Below are 14,255 nucleotides of genomic sequence, written 5' to 3' on the forward strand. Positions count from 1 at the left end.
TAACATTGCAACACAAAAAGTTCTAGATGAGCAGATGATTTTGTTTTGAAAACCTGACTGTTTAAAGGGAACTTTGATCAAAAAGATTAAAAAGGGAAAAAGCAGAGAGTGGCTACAAATAAATATGGCAGCGAAGGATGGAGAGACAAATCCACTAATTATTACTTTGTGGCTTTTGTGGTTGGGCACAGATGTTCAAAAATGAGTACTCAGAGGGTTATTCTGGCAAAGAGACATTGGTTAAGCAATAATGGACATATGCATGAACTTTACTGCCAATTTAATGTTGAAGCCATCAACTGTACAGTGCTTTCTCAATTTACCACGGCTGTGCCCATTAAGTCTGCTGTTCCTATTCAACCATACTTTAAAGAGCATTTACATTTTAGTCCTTCACAAAAAAAAAGTTTTTATGGTAGAATATTATGCCAAATACTGTTTATATAGTTCTCGTCTCTCAATCCTGAAGCCTCACATTACTATGACACCAAGGCATCCTCACTGATAATTGTGTATGGTTTCAGCATGCAAAAGAGGGGACAGGGAAGATGTCTCAGCAAAGTTATGAATTACTGCTCTTCTTTCATGAGTTTTACATAGACCACAATTACCAAACCATCACAAGTATGAATACATTTATGAGAGACTAAGTGAAGGAGCAATGTTTAAAGGTAAAGAGTCATCTATTGGATTGCCACAAAATCCAAAACATCATCAACAGAGAGGTCTGCAGAATGTCTCTCAGTACCCCCTCCCTCCTTTTCATTTTGTTTCATGTTTTGAAACTGCTGGCCAGAGGTTCCTGAGGGCAGACATTTTGTATAAAATTCTGATGTGACACATGGAATTGCTGCAGTGACAGTCTAAGTGAAGACTGAAGGCTGTGGGCAGAGCTCTCAGACACAGCATTTACAATCACATGGCAATTCAGTAGAGCATCCTTCCCCTCTAACTCACTCCCTGTCACCAATGACACATTTTGTTTACTTTATGGAAGGGAATGATCCCTGGGATCTTAACATGGTCTGTAAAATTGACTGTAAAATTCTGTGCAGCTGCTGGCTGTCGAGTTGATAATTCACACGTGTGAATAGTCAAGTTTACTTTTAAATCACTCTTCCATGGACAACCAAGGTCATCCGTCACTTCAGTGGAAAAAAAGCTGATGAGTTAATGGAGAATATTCAGTGTTGTAGTGCTTTATGGAAATGTTCCATTTTCCACACAGTGCCCAACTCCCCATAAAATCTCAGCCTGGGAGCTGAGCACAGAAAATGAATTTGCCGCCAAGCCCACCTGATGAGATAAGGTTGGTTAATTGTGGAAAATGGTTTTGTCTCATCTTTTAAAATCCTACAGGAATGCCAGCTGTTGTACGGATTTCTATTTTGAAAATGTTTGTATGCTTAAGATCTTTTCCTGATCACAATATTTAACGTGCATGTGTCACCACCACTTAAGCAGTAAGAATCTGACTAATACATGTTTAGATTCCCCCTCTTTTGGCTAAAATTTGCCACAACTCCCAACAGGTGCCCCAACCTATTTGTTCTCATCATGAATTACAAGAGAGTCTCGGCTCTCCAGCACTGCACAGGGCACCCTTTGTATTATTAAATGTCATCAGTTATGCAACGCAGCACCATGTAGAACAGTATAACAGCGTGATCAATCGTGCTGCTGTGAACCTTTACTTATCCTAGAAATACAGTGAGCCAGTGGAAGCCATTCACGTCGGAAGCAAAGTTCCATAATGCTTTGGGGTGGGGGTCACTCATTGTTGAAAAGAAGAAGGTGGTCCACTAACTTTGCTTCCTGATGTCTCACTATCAGCTGCTATTGTCTGGTGTAAAGGTTTAGAGAATCAGCACTGCGCTAATGCAATGGATCTGGAACATTACCACATTTAGCCAAAGAATGACAGGAATCGTGCCCACCTGCTGCTGGTGTAGGAAGGCCGGGTCCCTTGAGCTAAGTCCCACAAACTGCCGGTTGGCAGGGGGCGTACCTGAACCTGTGTAGGCTGGTTTTAAAAACAAAGATAGAGGTTAGACTCAAGACAATAGACCTTTTAATATCATTGTAATATATAAGCTTTCCATTGCATTATTAAAGCAAAATTTTGTAGCTGGCAAACTTCTCAGATAAGGGGGCAGAATGCACTTTTTAGTTGTTCAGAAAAGCCGATCAACCAGTGCTACCCAATCCTATTACAATGCTCAGGGTATAATAGCTTAGATATTGCTCCTGACAATATTAGTGGAAGAACTCTCCTTTACTATATAATACTTTCCAGGAGACATTCCTTTGTCTGCTACTTTAGAGGAGATGTTAATTCATTAACACCTGCATACAAATCACTTACAGTGGAGTGTCATATGAACTTTGCACTAAATTAATCTTGTTCCATTACAATGCGCCATGGTTTAATCCTAATGACTGCCCTATGCCCTACATTTCGATGGATATTATCATGGTTTTGTCATTGTCGGATCACTTTTCCAAATTTCAGTGCTTTTGGTTCTTAGAACACGGAATGACACAATGCAAGCTTCAGAAGTTAAAGAGATTGCTCTAGAAGCTTGCCTGTCACTGTTTCTGCTCACTGCTGGAGAACTACCGTCAAAGTGGAGCAAGGAGCATCTCTTCTTTCAGGAAAACCAACTTTCTGGACAGAACTGAGAGCTGTAATTTTTTGAAGGGCAGAGTGGCTGGTGAATTTGTGCATTAGTTTTATGATTGAGATGAAGAATGCAGTAATTGCAATCTTTGAATAGACACAGTGGGGGGAATTTTAACCCCCAAGAACCCCCCCCGATCTTCTCAACGGTCTACCCCACCCCTCCCCAATCTCCTCCACGGCCCAAGGTCTCTGTCTCCCCACTCTCCGATCCTTGGCTGTGGTTTGCTACTGCAGGTCTTACCGCCCAATCAGGTTGGCTGCCGGGCGCGATATCTGGAGGGAAAACTTTCATCATTCCATGAGGTCTCGATCGCACATTCCGACCCGCCAACTTTACTTCCGGGTTTTGAGCCCGAGAACTGCCCCCCTCCCCCACCCGCTCTCTTCCTATCTCCAAGACAAAATCATGCCCAGTGCTTTTTCATGTGAAAACACTTCAATTCCATGTTGTTGAAAGTCTGCGTCACTGGAGTATATAATGGAAGGGAGAGAAGATTGCCTGTTTGGGCCACTTTCTTTCTTTCGTGCATGTATAAAGAAAAAACTTGCAATTATATAGCGCCTTTCACTACGTCCCACAGCACTTTACAGCCAATGCATTACTTTTCAAATGTAGTCACTGTTGTAACGTAGGAAACGCAGCAGCCAATTTGCACACAGCAAGATCCCACAGACAGCAACGTGATAATGACCAGGTAATCTGTTTTAGTGATGTTGGTTGAGGGATAAATATTGGCCAAGACACCGGGGAGAGCTCGCCTACTCTTCTTCAAAATAGTGCCATGGGATCTTTTACCTGAGAGAGCAGACAGGTGCCCGGTTTAAAGTCTCATCTGAAAGACAACGCCTTCCGACAACGCAGCACTCCCTCACTGCACTGGAGTGTTAGCCTGGAATTAGTGCTCGAGTCTCTGGAGTGGGACGATGAAAGCATAACCTTCTGACTCAGAGGCGAGGATGCTACCCACTGAGCCACAACTGACACTTTGTTCAGTTTCTGTTTTTTTGAACTTCACCTGGTTTTCCAGTTTTAATTGGACCTGTCACTATTTATACATCTCGGTAAACTTTCAAGAGTGGTGCTAGTTTGGCACCACAAATAGGTGATACAAAATAAATGGGGTCACCGTGACAAGCAGAACCAGTGGACAGCAGGCGCTCTGGAACAGTTCTATACTGAACACCAATAATTAGATTTTACCAATTTCCACTCAGCTTTGTGCACTGACAGTGTGAATTTGTAAAATATACCCTTTTGTTAACTGTATGATTTATGTCAGTGAGTGTTAATTGTATTCAGGTGGTGGGTATCAATTGGGGACTCTCTGGTATCCTTTTTATAGGAGAGCTTATTTAGGGTGTGGGGGGTGTGAGGGGAATGTCCGTGAATAAAGGCTTGGAAATAACTGAAGACCAGGCTCTAGTATTCTGTCCTTCACCACATGCCTATCCAATTAGAACACCTTTAGCTGTTTTAAATGGAAACAGTAACATTTGTAAACCCAGAGAATAATAGAATGAAAATAAGTTAAAGAATCTTTAGTGTATGAAAATAAAATCGAAATTTGGAGGAAAATAATTTTAGAAACTTAGCAGGACCAAAAAAAATCTTGACTAAACTTCTTACTAAGTTTATTATTGCTATTTTTTGCACCAATTTTCACCCTCTTGTCCCTTCCTTTCCTGATAATCTTGACTCCTTGCTGGAGCATAATCCACAGCTACTGGTTAGCCCCCAGTACTTTGCCCAAGCAACCAATATTAATGTGTGAGCTTTGGCAATGAAGTGTTGGCAGACTGTCCATTTGCAGGGGGGCATCACAGCCAAGTTCTATCTTGTCTTCAGCCGATGCCTACACTTACAGTTGAGGTCACTGAGTAGCAATTAGGAGCTGGAGCCATGGCAATCCTCATCTCCCTAACCAGGAGCACTGAGGTCAATTGTAAAGCCCCTACCTCACTACTGTGAAATCAGATAACTCAGCATGGACAGTGGATTGAATCTGGGTCCTTGCTGGTCTATACTGCTCAGCAACTCACTGGATAAACTTGTTGCGCCATTGGGGGAACTATTACTACTTTTACACCATCTTTCTTAAGAAATGAAGCAAATTTACACAAACTAAACGCTCATGTCCTGCAATAAATTTCTCTTTTTACTCATTTTGAATCAGAAATTCTTCTATAACATACATGTTACAAATCTCAACACACTCAATACTTCAGTAGAATTGCCTCATTAAAGCTCATAGTAGAAGTGTCCCTGTTTATGTTATGTGCAGTGCTATAAAACAAACAATACACAATTACAGCACTCAGTGCAAGCTCACCTTTGATTCTTGGGCTCAGAACAACTACCTGTACTCTATATGTGACCAGACACGGGTTTGAACAGCTGAGAAGCTGCAAAGGCACGGCAAATCAATTAGTACACAAGTCGCAGCTGTCTAGAGGTTTTCTCAAAAGAAGACATTGTTCTCCTATTTCATTGCTGACAGTCTCCCATGAAACACATTAGCGAGCCTTTGTTAACTTCACCCAGGGAGAGAGATACAGAACACACTGTGGCAGTTTAACCACAGTACTTGGGAAAGAGATGGCCAATCCCAGCACGTTCCAGCACATCTGATTTTCATCATTAACACAGTCTGAGAGCGCTCTCTTGAAATTTGCTGTGATCAATCAAAGCTCGGAATACCATTTAAACTATAGTTGGCAGCTGTCACAAACCAAATTTGCTGCAATAATTTATTAATACTGTAAAATCAAAAGTTCAAGTATAATTATAACTTGGTCCAATGCTGTCCATTGTTTAGGAAGAACCGATAAGTTAACGGTCAAATAAGCTGCCCTTAACTGAAATCCATCCTAAGTTCATGGGAATTAGTCATGATGATCCAATCAGCTCTCTTAAATTATTGCCTCTTTATAGTGTTTGCATAGTTTAGGTTCTGTTTTAATAATGCAAATGAGAGAGAAAAACACAAGCCAAAAGAAAACTGTATAACAAAATGTATTTAACTCTGAGAAAAATAGTTTTACAGATATTATTTTATTTACCTCATGAGTGTGAACTCTATTCTTGCATCAGGATTTTAGGGTGGAGTGATAAATCACAGGGTAACACCTCATCTATTTTAATGGTACTTACTGGATGATGAAGATGATGTTGCCTCACCTTCGGTTGATGTAGTGATGGGTTTAGTGTCGGAAGACATGGCCAGGGTCACCGGTCTGGTCATGCCATGATGGGGTGAGGGAGCCAGTACTGAAGTAAAATGACCAGGCACTTTGCCCACTACTTGACCACTACTATTAGGCTTTGAAAAGGAACACAGGAAATACAGGATCAGTATAGTGTAGCAATTTTTTGTACAACTGACACAAAGGCAACAAATTGTCTTCCAATTCCACAATTTAAACTAATAAAAAAGCAAGCATAATTTTTCAGAGCAAGCAATCAACATTAGTCTTACTGTTCGCTGTATAACACTCAAATTCAGTCGCTATACTCCTGTTGTATGTCCAAAACCTCTTTTCCTCACTATATCCCTTTGTGCCTTCAAAAGCCCCCTAAAAAAACCTCTCTCTTAAGTCTCCCCCTTAAATTCCTACTTTTCTTACTCAGTGTCACCTCTCTGCCTCATGCAGTTCTGACAGTTGTTCTTTCATGTGAGGAGCTCTATATAAATACAAATTGCTGTGCTGTTGAAGTCATATCATTAACATATTTTCAAATATACACAGTTTTCTCCACAGCTGGACTAGTAGTGCAAATCATTAGGTACATTCTATGCTCAATCCATTTTACGCCTAATCTGTATGTCTATCAACCCTTAAGGAACTAATTCTCAAATAGCACTGTGCTCATAACTTAAGGACTAAGACATCCAACAAACATCCTCAGAGATATGAACATTGGATTTTCAAAATGTTTTAACTTGGGACGGGGTAAGACCAGTATATGGAATTAAGCAAATATTCCCAAAGTGTGGAATTCTAAAAGCAAAAATTACCTATGTTAAAAGAATAATGCCTATCAAGAAAATAGGACCAAGATTGCTTTTGGAACAGAGGATTTAACAAGGAAGCATGGACAAATGCTCATGCAAACTAAGATTACTGCTAAAATATGAATGAACCTTTATGCTTAATGTCACAGGAGAGAAGAGAGAAACCTAAAGTGAATGTGAGAGAGACAGGGAGCAAGAGACAGAGACTGGGAAGAGATAGTGGAAGGGAAGAAGAGCTGGGAAATGGGTGAAGTGATCCCTCTCCACATTGACAGACCTGAATTTTCACAAAAGAGCCTACATAATTCAAGACTGTTGGCGGCATGTTAAAAAAGGGTTAGAGACCTCCGCAAAACTAATTTCATGCCAGAACAAGGTGCAACAAAACCATTTTACTCATTGAAATAGAGAAAAACAGTCCATTACAAATCATAGAGGTATTACAGAATATATTAGAAGGTATTCTTTCAATTAAAAAATGATTGCTATCATGTGAAAGAAATACTGGGACCAAAGAATGCGCTGCTTTATGTGAGTATTTTTTGATAATATTTAGACTTTGTTACCACTCACAACACTGAATTTAAAATTAGGATTTGTTTGGATACTGAAACTCATGTGTTTATCTAAGATTTATACTACACTTATTCCTCTTCAGGATAAAACATAATGCACTTAGAAGAGCTCACAGAAAATTGGTCTTAAAAATATTATACAAAACAAAAAACAGATAAGTTTGCAACACAAAATTCCCCAGAACAAAGAAGTTTAAGAGGACACCTGAGGTGTTCGTAGAATCAGAGAAAATTTAGGGCACAGAAGGAGGCCATTCGGCCCATCGTGTCCGTGCTGGCCGAAAATGAGCCACCCAGTCTAATCCCACTTTCCAGCACTTGGTCTGTAGCCCTGTAGGTTACGGCACTTCAGGTGCACATCCTGGTACTTTTTAAATGAGTTGAGGGTTTCTGCCTCTACCACCCTCTCAGGCAGTGAGTTCCAGACCCCCACCACCCTCTGGGTGAAAAGATTTCTCCTCAGCTCCCCTCTAATCCTTCTACCAATTACTTTAAATCTATGCCCCCTGGTTATTGACCTCTCTGCTAAGGGAAATCGGTCCTACCTATCCACTCTATCTAGACCCCTCATAATTTTATACACCTCAATTAAATCACGCCTCAGCATCCTCTATTCCAAAGAAAACAACCCCAGCCTATCCAATCTTTCCTCATAGCTAAAATTCTCCGGCCCTGGTAACATCCTCGTAAATCTCCTCTGTACCCTCTCTCTTTCCTGTAATGTGGTGACCAGAACTGTACGCAGTACTCAAGCTGTGGCCTAACTAGTGTTTTATACAGTTTTTTTTATTCGTTCACAGGATGTGGGCGTCGTTGGCAAGGCCATCATTTATTGCCCATCCCTAATTGCCCTTGAGAAGGTGGTGGTGAGCCGCCTTCTTGAACCGCTGCAGTCCGTGTGGTGATGGTTCTCCTACAGTGCTGTTAGGAAGGGTTTTGACCCAGCGACGATGAAGGAACGGCGATATATTTCCAAGTCGGGATGGTGTGTGACTTGGAGGGGAACGTGCAGGTGGTGTTGTTCCCATGTGCCTGCTGCTCTTGTCCTTCTCGGTGGTAGAGATCGTGAGTCCCAACATAACCTCCCTGCTGTTATATTCTATGCCTCGGCTAAAAAAGAAAAGTATTCCACATCCTTCTTAACCACCTTATCTACGTGTCCTGCTACCATCAGGGATCTGTGGACATGCACTCCAAGGTCCCTCACTTCCTCCACACCTCTCAGTATCCTCCCATTTATTGTGTATTCCCTTGCCTTGTTTGCCCTCCCCAAATGCATTACCTCACACTTTTCTGGATTGAATTCCATTTGCCACTTTTCTGCCCACCTGACCAGTCCATTGATATCTTCTTGCAGTCTACAGCTTTCCTCCTCACTATCAACCACACAGCCAATTTTTGTATCATCTGCAAACTTCTTAATCATGCCCCCTACGTTAAAGTCTAAATCATTAATATATACCACAAAAAGCAGGGGACCTAGTACTGAGCACTGCGGAACTCCACTGGAAACATCCTTCCAGTCACAAAAACACCCGTTGACCATTACCCTTTGTTTCCTGCCTCTGAGCCAATTTTGGATCTAACTTGCCACTTTCCCTTGGATCCCATGGTCTGCCATATGGGACCTTGTCAAAAGCCTTGCGAATATCCATGTAGACTACATCAAATGCACTACCCTCATTGACCATCCTTGTTACCTCCTCAAAAAATTCAATCAAGTTAGTCAGACATGACCTTCCCTTAACAAATCCATGGTGACTGTCCTTGATTAGTCCGTGCCTTTCCAAGTGACAGTTTATCCTATCCCTCAGAATTGATTCCACTAATTTGCCCACCACCGAGGTTAGACTGACTGGCCTGTAATTCCTTGGTCTATCTCCTGCTCCCTTTTTAAACAACGGTACAATGTTAGCAGTCCTCCAATCCTCCGGCACCACGCCTGTATCCAGTGAGGATTGGAAAATGATGGTCAGAGCCTCCGCTATTTCCTCCCTTGCTTTTTTTAACAAGCACGGATATATTTCATCCGGGCCTGGCGATTCATCTACTTTCAAAGATGCTTTTTTTTTTATTCGTTCATGGGATGTGGGCGTCGCTGGCAAGGCATTATTGCCCATCCTTAACCCCCTTAATACTTCCTCTCTCACTAAATTTATCCCATCCAATATTTCACACTCCTCCTCCTTAACTACAGTGTTTGCGTCGTCCCCCTCTTTTGTGAAGACAGATGCAAAGTATTCATTAAGAACCATACCAATATCTTCCGCCTCCACACATAGGTTACCTTTTTGGTCTCTAATAAGCTCTGCTTTTTCCTTAGTTATCCTCTTACTCTTTATGTATTTATAAAACATCTTAGGGTTTTCCTTAATTTCACTTGCCAATATTTTTTCATGCCCTCTCTTTGCTTTCCTAATATCCTTTTTAATTTCACCCCTGCACTTTCTATACTCCTCTAGGCTTTCTGAAGTTTTAAGCTCTCTGTGTCTGACATAAGTTTTCCTTTTTTGCCTTGTCTTACCCTGTATTCTCCTTGACATCCAGGGGGCTCTAGATTTGGCAGCCCCACCCTTTTTCTTTGTGGGAACATGTTCACTCTGAACCCCTTGGATCTCCCCCTTGAATGCCTCCCACTGCTCTGACACTTCATGTAGCTGTTTCCAGTCCATTTTTGCCAAATCACTTCACAGCTTAGTGAAATTGGCCTTTCCCCAATTAAGAACTTTAACTCCTGTTCTATCTTTGTCCTTTTCCATAACTATGCTAAAACTAACTGAATTATGATCACTACCACCAAAGTGCTCTCCCACTGATACTCCTTCCACCTGCCCAGCTTCATTTCCTAAAACTAAATCCAGAACTGCCCCCTCTCGGCCCCTTTCATAAATTATAAGGGGTTTTGATAAAGTGAATCATTCAGAAATAAGAGGGATCAGACAGGGGGCAAATGCGAGGCAGTCTAAGATGAGAATGGAGTGCATGTGTGTAAATGCACGTAGTGTGGTAAATAAGGTTGGTGAGCTGCAGGTTCAAGTCGCCACATGGGACTATGATATAGTGGCAATAACAGAGACCTGGCTCAAAGTAGGGGAGGATTGGGTACTTAATATTCCTGGCTACAAGATAGTCAGGTTAAGATAGGGAAGGAAAGAAAGGAGGGGAAGGGGTGGTAGTATTGATCGAAGACACTATTATAGCACTGGAAAGGGATGATGTAGTTGAGGGGCCAAAGACAGAATCTATTTGGTTAGAATTAAGGAACAATAGAGGAGTTACCATGCTACTGGCTGTGTACTATACGTCACCAAAAAGTGGGAAGGAGATAGATGAGAAAATTTGCAGGCAAATTACAGAAGGATGGAAGAACTACAGAGTAGTGATAATGGGGGACTTCAATTATCCCAATATAGACTGGGACAGTAACAGTGTAAAGGGCAAAGAGGGGGAGGAATTTGTGATGTGTTCAAGAGAACTTTCTGGAACAGCGTGTTTCCTGCCCAACCAGAAAGAAACAGTACTGGATCTAGTCCTGGGGAATGAAGTGGGGCAGGTGGAGCATGTTTCAGTAGGGGGGTATTTGGGGAACAGTGATCATAATATCATTAGGTTCAGAATAGTTATGGAAAAGGACAAGGAACAATCAAATGTGAAAATGCTTATCTGGGGGAGGGCAAATTTCAGTGAGTTAAAAAGGGATCTTGCCCAGGTGGATTGGAATCAAAAATTGGTGGGCAAAACAGTAATTGAACAATGGGAGGCCTTCAAGGAGGAGATGGTTCGGGTACAGAGTAGACACAATCCCAAGAGGGGGAAAGGAAGGGCATCCAAAGCTAGAGCTCTCTGGATGACTAAAGATATAGAGATTAAAATGAAACAGGAAATGGAGGCTTATGACGAATGTAAGGTTCATAATACAGTAGAGAACCAAGATAAATACAGTAAGTACAGAGGAGGTCTAAAAAAGGGAATAAGAGGGGCAAAAGAGAGATTATGAGAATGGATTAGCAGCTAAGATAAAAAGGAAACCCAAAAGTCTTTTATAAACATATAAATAGTAAAAGAGCAGTCAAAGGAAGGATGGGGCCGATTAGGGACAAAAAAGGAGATCTTCTTTTGAAGGCAGAGGGCATTACTGAGGTACTAAATGAATACTTCACATCCGTCTTCATAAGAGAAAAAGATGATGTCAATGTAGCAGTAAAGGAGGAGGTAGTAGTGATATGTTGGATAGGATATAAATAGATAAAGAGGAGGTACTTAAAAGATTGGCAGTACACAAAGTAGAAAAGTCACCCGGTCCAGACGGGATGTATCCTAGGTTACTGAGGGAAGTAAGGGTGGAAATTGCAGAGGCTCTGGCCACAATCTTCCAATCCTCCTTAGATATGGGGATGGTGCTGGAGGACTGGAGGATTGCAAATGTTACACCCCTGTTCAAAAAAGGGGAGAGGGATAAACCCGGCAATTACAGGCCAGTCAGCCTAACGTCGGTGATGGGGAAACTTTTAGAGACAATAATCTGGGACAAAATTAAATGGCATTTGAAAGTAATGGGCTAATAAATGAAAGTCAACACAGATTTGTTGAAGGAAAATCATGTTTGACTAACTCGATTGAGCTCTTTGGTGAAGTAATGGAGAGGGTTGATGAGGGTAGTGCGGTTGATGTTGTGTATATGGACTTTCAAAAGGCATTTAATAAAGTACCACATAATAGACTTGTCAGCAAAATAAAAGCCCATTGGATTAAAGGGACAGTGGCAGCATGGATACAAAATTGGCTAACGGACAGAAAGCAGAGTGTAGTGGTGAAAGGTTGTTTTTCAGACTGGAGGGAAGAATAGAATGGTGTTCCCCAGGGGTCAGTATTAGGACCACTGCTGTTTTTGATATATATTAATGACCTGGACTTGGGTATAGAGGGTAGAATTTCAAAGTTGGCAGATGACACAAAACTCGGAAATGTAGTAAATAATGTGGAGGATAGTAACAGACTTCAGGAGGACAGACTGGTGAAATTGGCAGACACATGACAGATGAAACTTAAAGCAGGAAAGTGTGAAGTGATACATTTTGGTGGGAAGAATGAGGAGAGGTAATATAAACTAAATTGTATAATTTTAAAAGGGGTACAGGAACAGAGAGATCTGGGGATGCACATACACAAATCTTTTAAGGTGGCAGGACAAGTTGAGAAGGCTGTTAAAAAAGCATATGGGATCCTGGCCTTTATTAATAGAGGCATAGAGTACAAAAGCAAGGAAGTTATGCTGAACCTTTATAAAACACTGGTTAGGCCTCAGCTGGACTATTGTGTTCAATTCTGGGCACCGCACTTTAGGAAGGATGTCAAGGCCTTAGAGAGGGTGCAGAAGAGATTTACTGGAATGATTCCAGGGATGAGGGACTTCATTCATGTGGAGAGACTGGAGAAGCTGGGGTCATTATCCTTAGAATAGAGAAGGTTAAGGGGGGATTTGATAGAGGTGTTCAAAATCATGAAGGGTTTTGATAGAGTAAATGAGGAGAAACTGTTTCCAATGGCAGAAGGGTTGATAACCAGAGGACACAGATTTAAGATGATCAGCAAAAGAGCTAGAGGTGACATGAGGAAACATTTTGTACATAGCGAGTTGTAATGATCTGGAATACACTGAGTGAAAGGGTGGTGGAAGCAGACTCAATAGTAACTTCTAAAAGGGGATAACTTCCAAAGTTGGATAAATACTTGAAGGAAAAAACATCACAGGGCTATGGGGAAAAAGCAGGAGAATGGGACTAATTTGATAGTTCTTTCAAAGAGCCGCACAGGTACAATGAGCCAAATGGCCTTCTCCTGTGCTGTACCTACTATGATACTAGGACTATGATAATATTGAATGAAAAAAAAACAATTTTCATTGGTCAGAGAGTCAGTAACCATGAAAGCATAAATTCAACATCATCACCAAAAGAACAAAAGGAGAGCGTAACAGAAATATTTTTTGCAGAGGTTTGTTAGGACATAGAGTGCCTTCCCAGAAACAGTTGTGGAAGCAGAATTCACAACACCTTACAGACTGATAGAAGGTTACAGCATGGACGGAGGCCATTTGACCCATCGAGTCCGTGCCGGCTCTATGCAAGAGCAATCCAGCTAGTTGCACTCCCCTGCCCTATCCCCTTAGCCCTGGATTTTGTTTTCCTTTCAAGTACTGACACAGTTCCCTTTTGAAAGCCATGATTGAATCTGCCTCCACCACCCCCTTGGGCAGTGCATTCCAGATCCTAACCCGTAACTATAGTCCCTCATCCCTGGAATCATTCTAGTAAATCTATTCTGCACCCTCTCTAAGGTCTTCACATCCTTCCTAAAGTGCGGTGCCCAGAACTGGACACAATACTCCAGTTGTGGCTGAACCAGTGTTTTATAAAAGTTCATCATGACTTCCATACCTTTGTACTCTATGCCTCTATTTATAAAGCCCAGGATCCCGTATGCCTTTTTAACCACTTTCTCAACCTGCCCTGCCACCTCCAATGATTTGTGCACATATACCCCCAGATCTCTCTGTTCCAGCACCCTTTTAGAATTGTGACCTCTAGTTTATATTGCCTCTCCTCATGCTTCCTACCAAAATGTATCACCTCACATTTTTCTGCGTTAAATTTCATATGCCACATGTCCGCCAATGTCACCAGCGCGTCTATATCCTCTTGAAGTCTATCACTATCCTCCTCACTGTTCACTACACTTCCAAGTTTTGTGTCATTTGCAAATTTGGAAATTGTGCCCTGTACACCCAAGTCCAAGTCATTAATATATATCAAGAAAAGCAGGAGTCCCAGCACTGACCCCTGGGGAACACCACTGTACACCTCCCTCCAGACCGAAAAACAACCGTTCACCATTACTTTCCGTTTCCTGATATTTAGCCAATTCTGTATCCCTGCTCCCATTGCCCTTTTTATTCCATGGGCTTCAATCTTGATGACAAGCCTA

At 41.6% G+C, this 14,255-nt stretch overlaps 1 protein-coding gene across 8 annotated transcripts in view; it reads right to left on the minus strand.

Annotated features, from left to right (window-relative positions):
• Positions 1-14,255, minus strand: part of LOC137321296 (nuclear factor 1 B-type-like) — a 333,533-nt gene that overhangs the window by 50,410 nt on the left and 268,868 nt on the right. For 6 of the 8 annotated variants that reach the window (XM_067983673.1, XM_067983674.1, XM_067983669.1 and 3 more), the window contains 2 exons: positions 5,835-6,003; positions 1,938-2,023 (listed from right to left, as the gene is read on the minus strand). In XM_067983673.1, coding sequence (XP_067839774.1) covers positions 1,938-2,023; positions 5,835-6,003 — 255 coding nt within the window. The remainder of the gene's footprint in view (positions 1-1,937; positions 2,024-5,834; positions 6,004-14,255) is intronic. The other 2 variants (XM_067983671.1, XM_067983672.1) reach the window with 1 other exon arrangement.

Source organism: Heptranchias perlo, chromosome 4 (genome assembly GCF_035084215.1).
Source record: "Heptranchias perlo isolate sHepPer1 chromosome 4, sHepPer1.hap1, whole genome shotgun sequence".
Lineage (NCBI taxonomy): Eukaryota > Metazoa > Chordata > Chondrichthyes > Hexanchiformes > Hexanchidae > Heptranchias > Heptranchias perlo.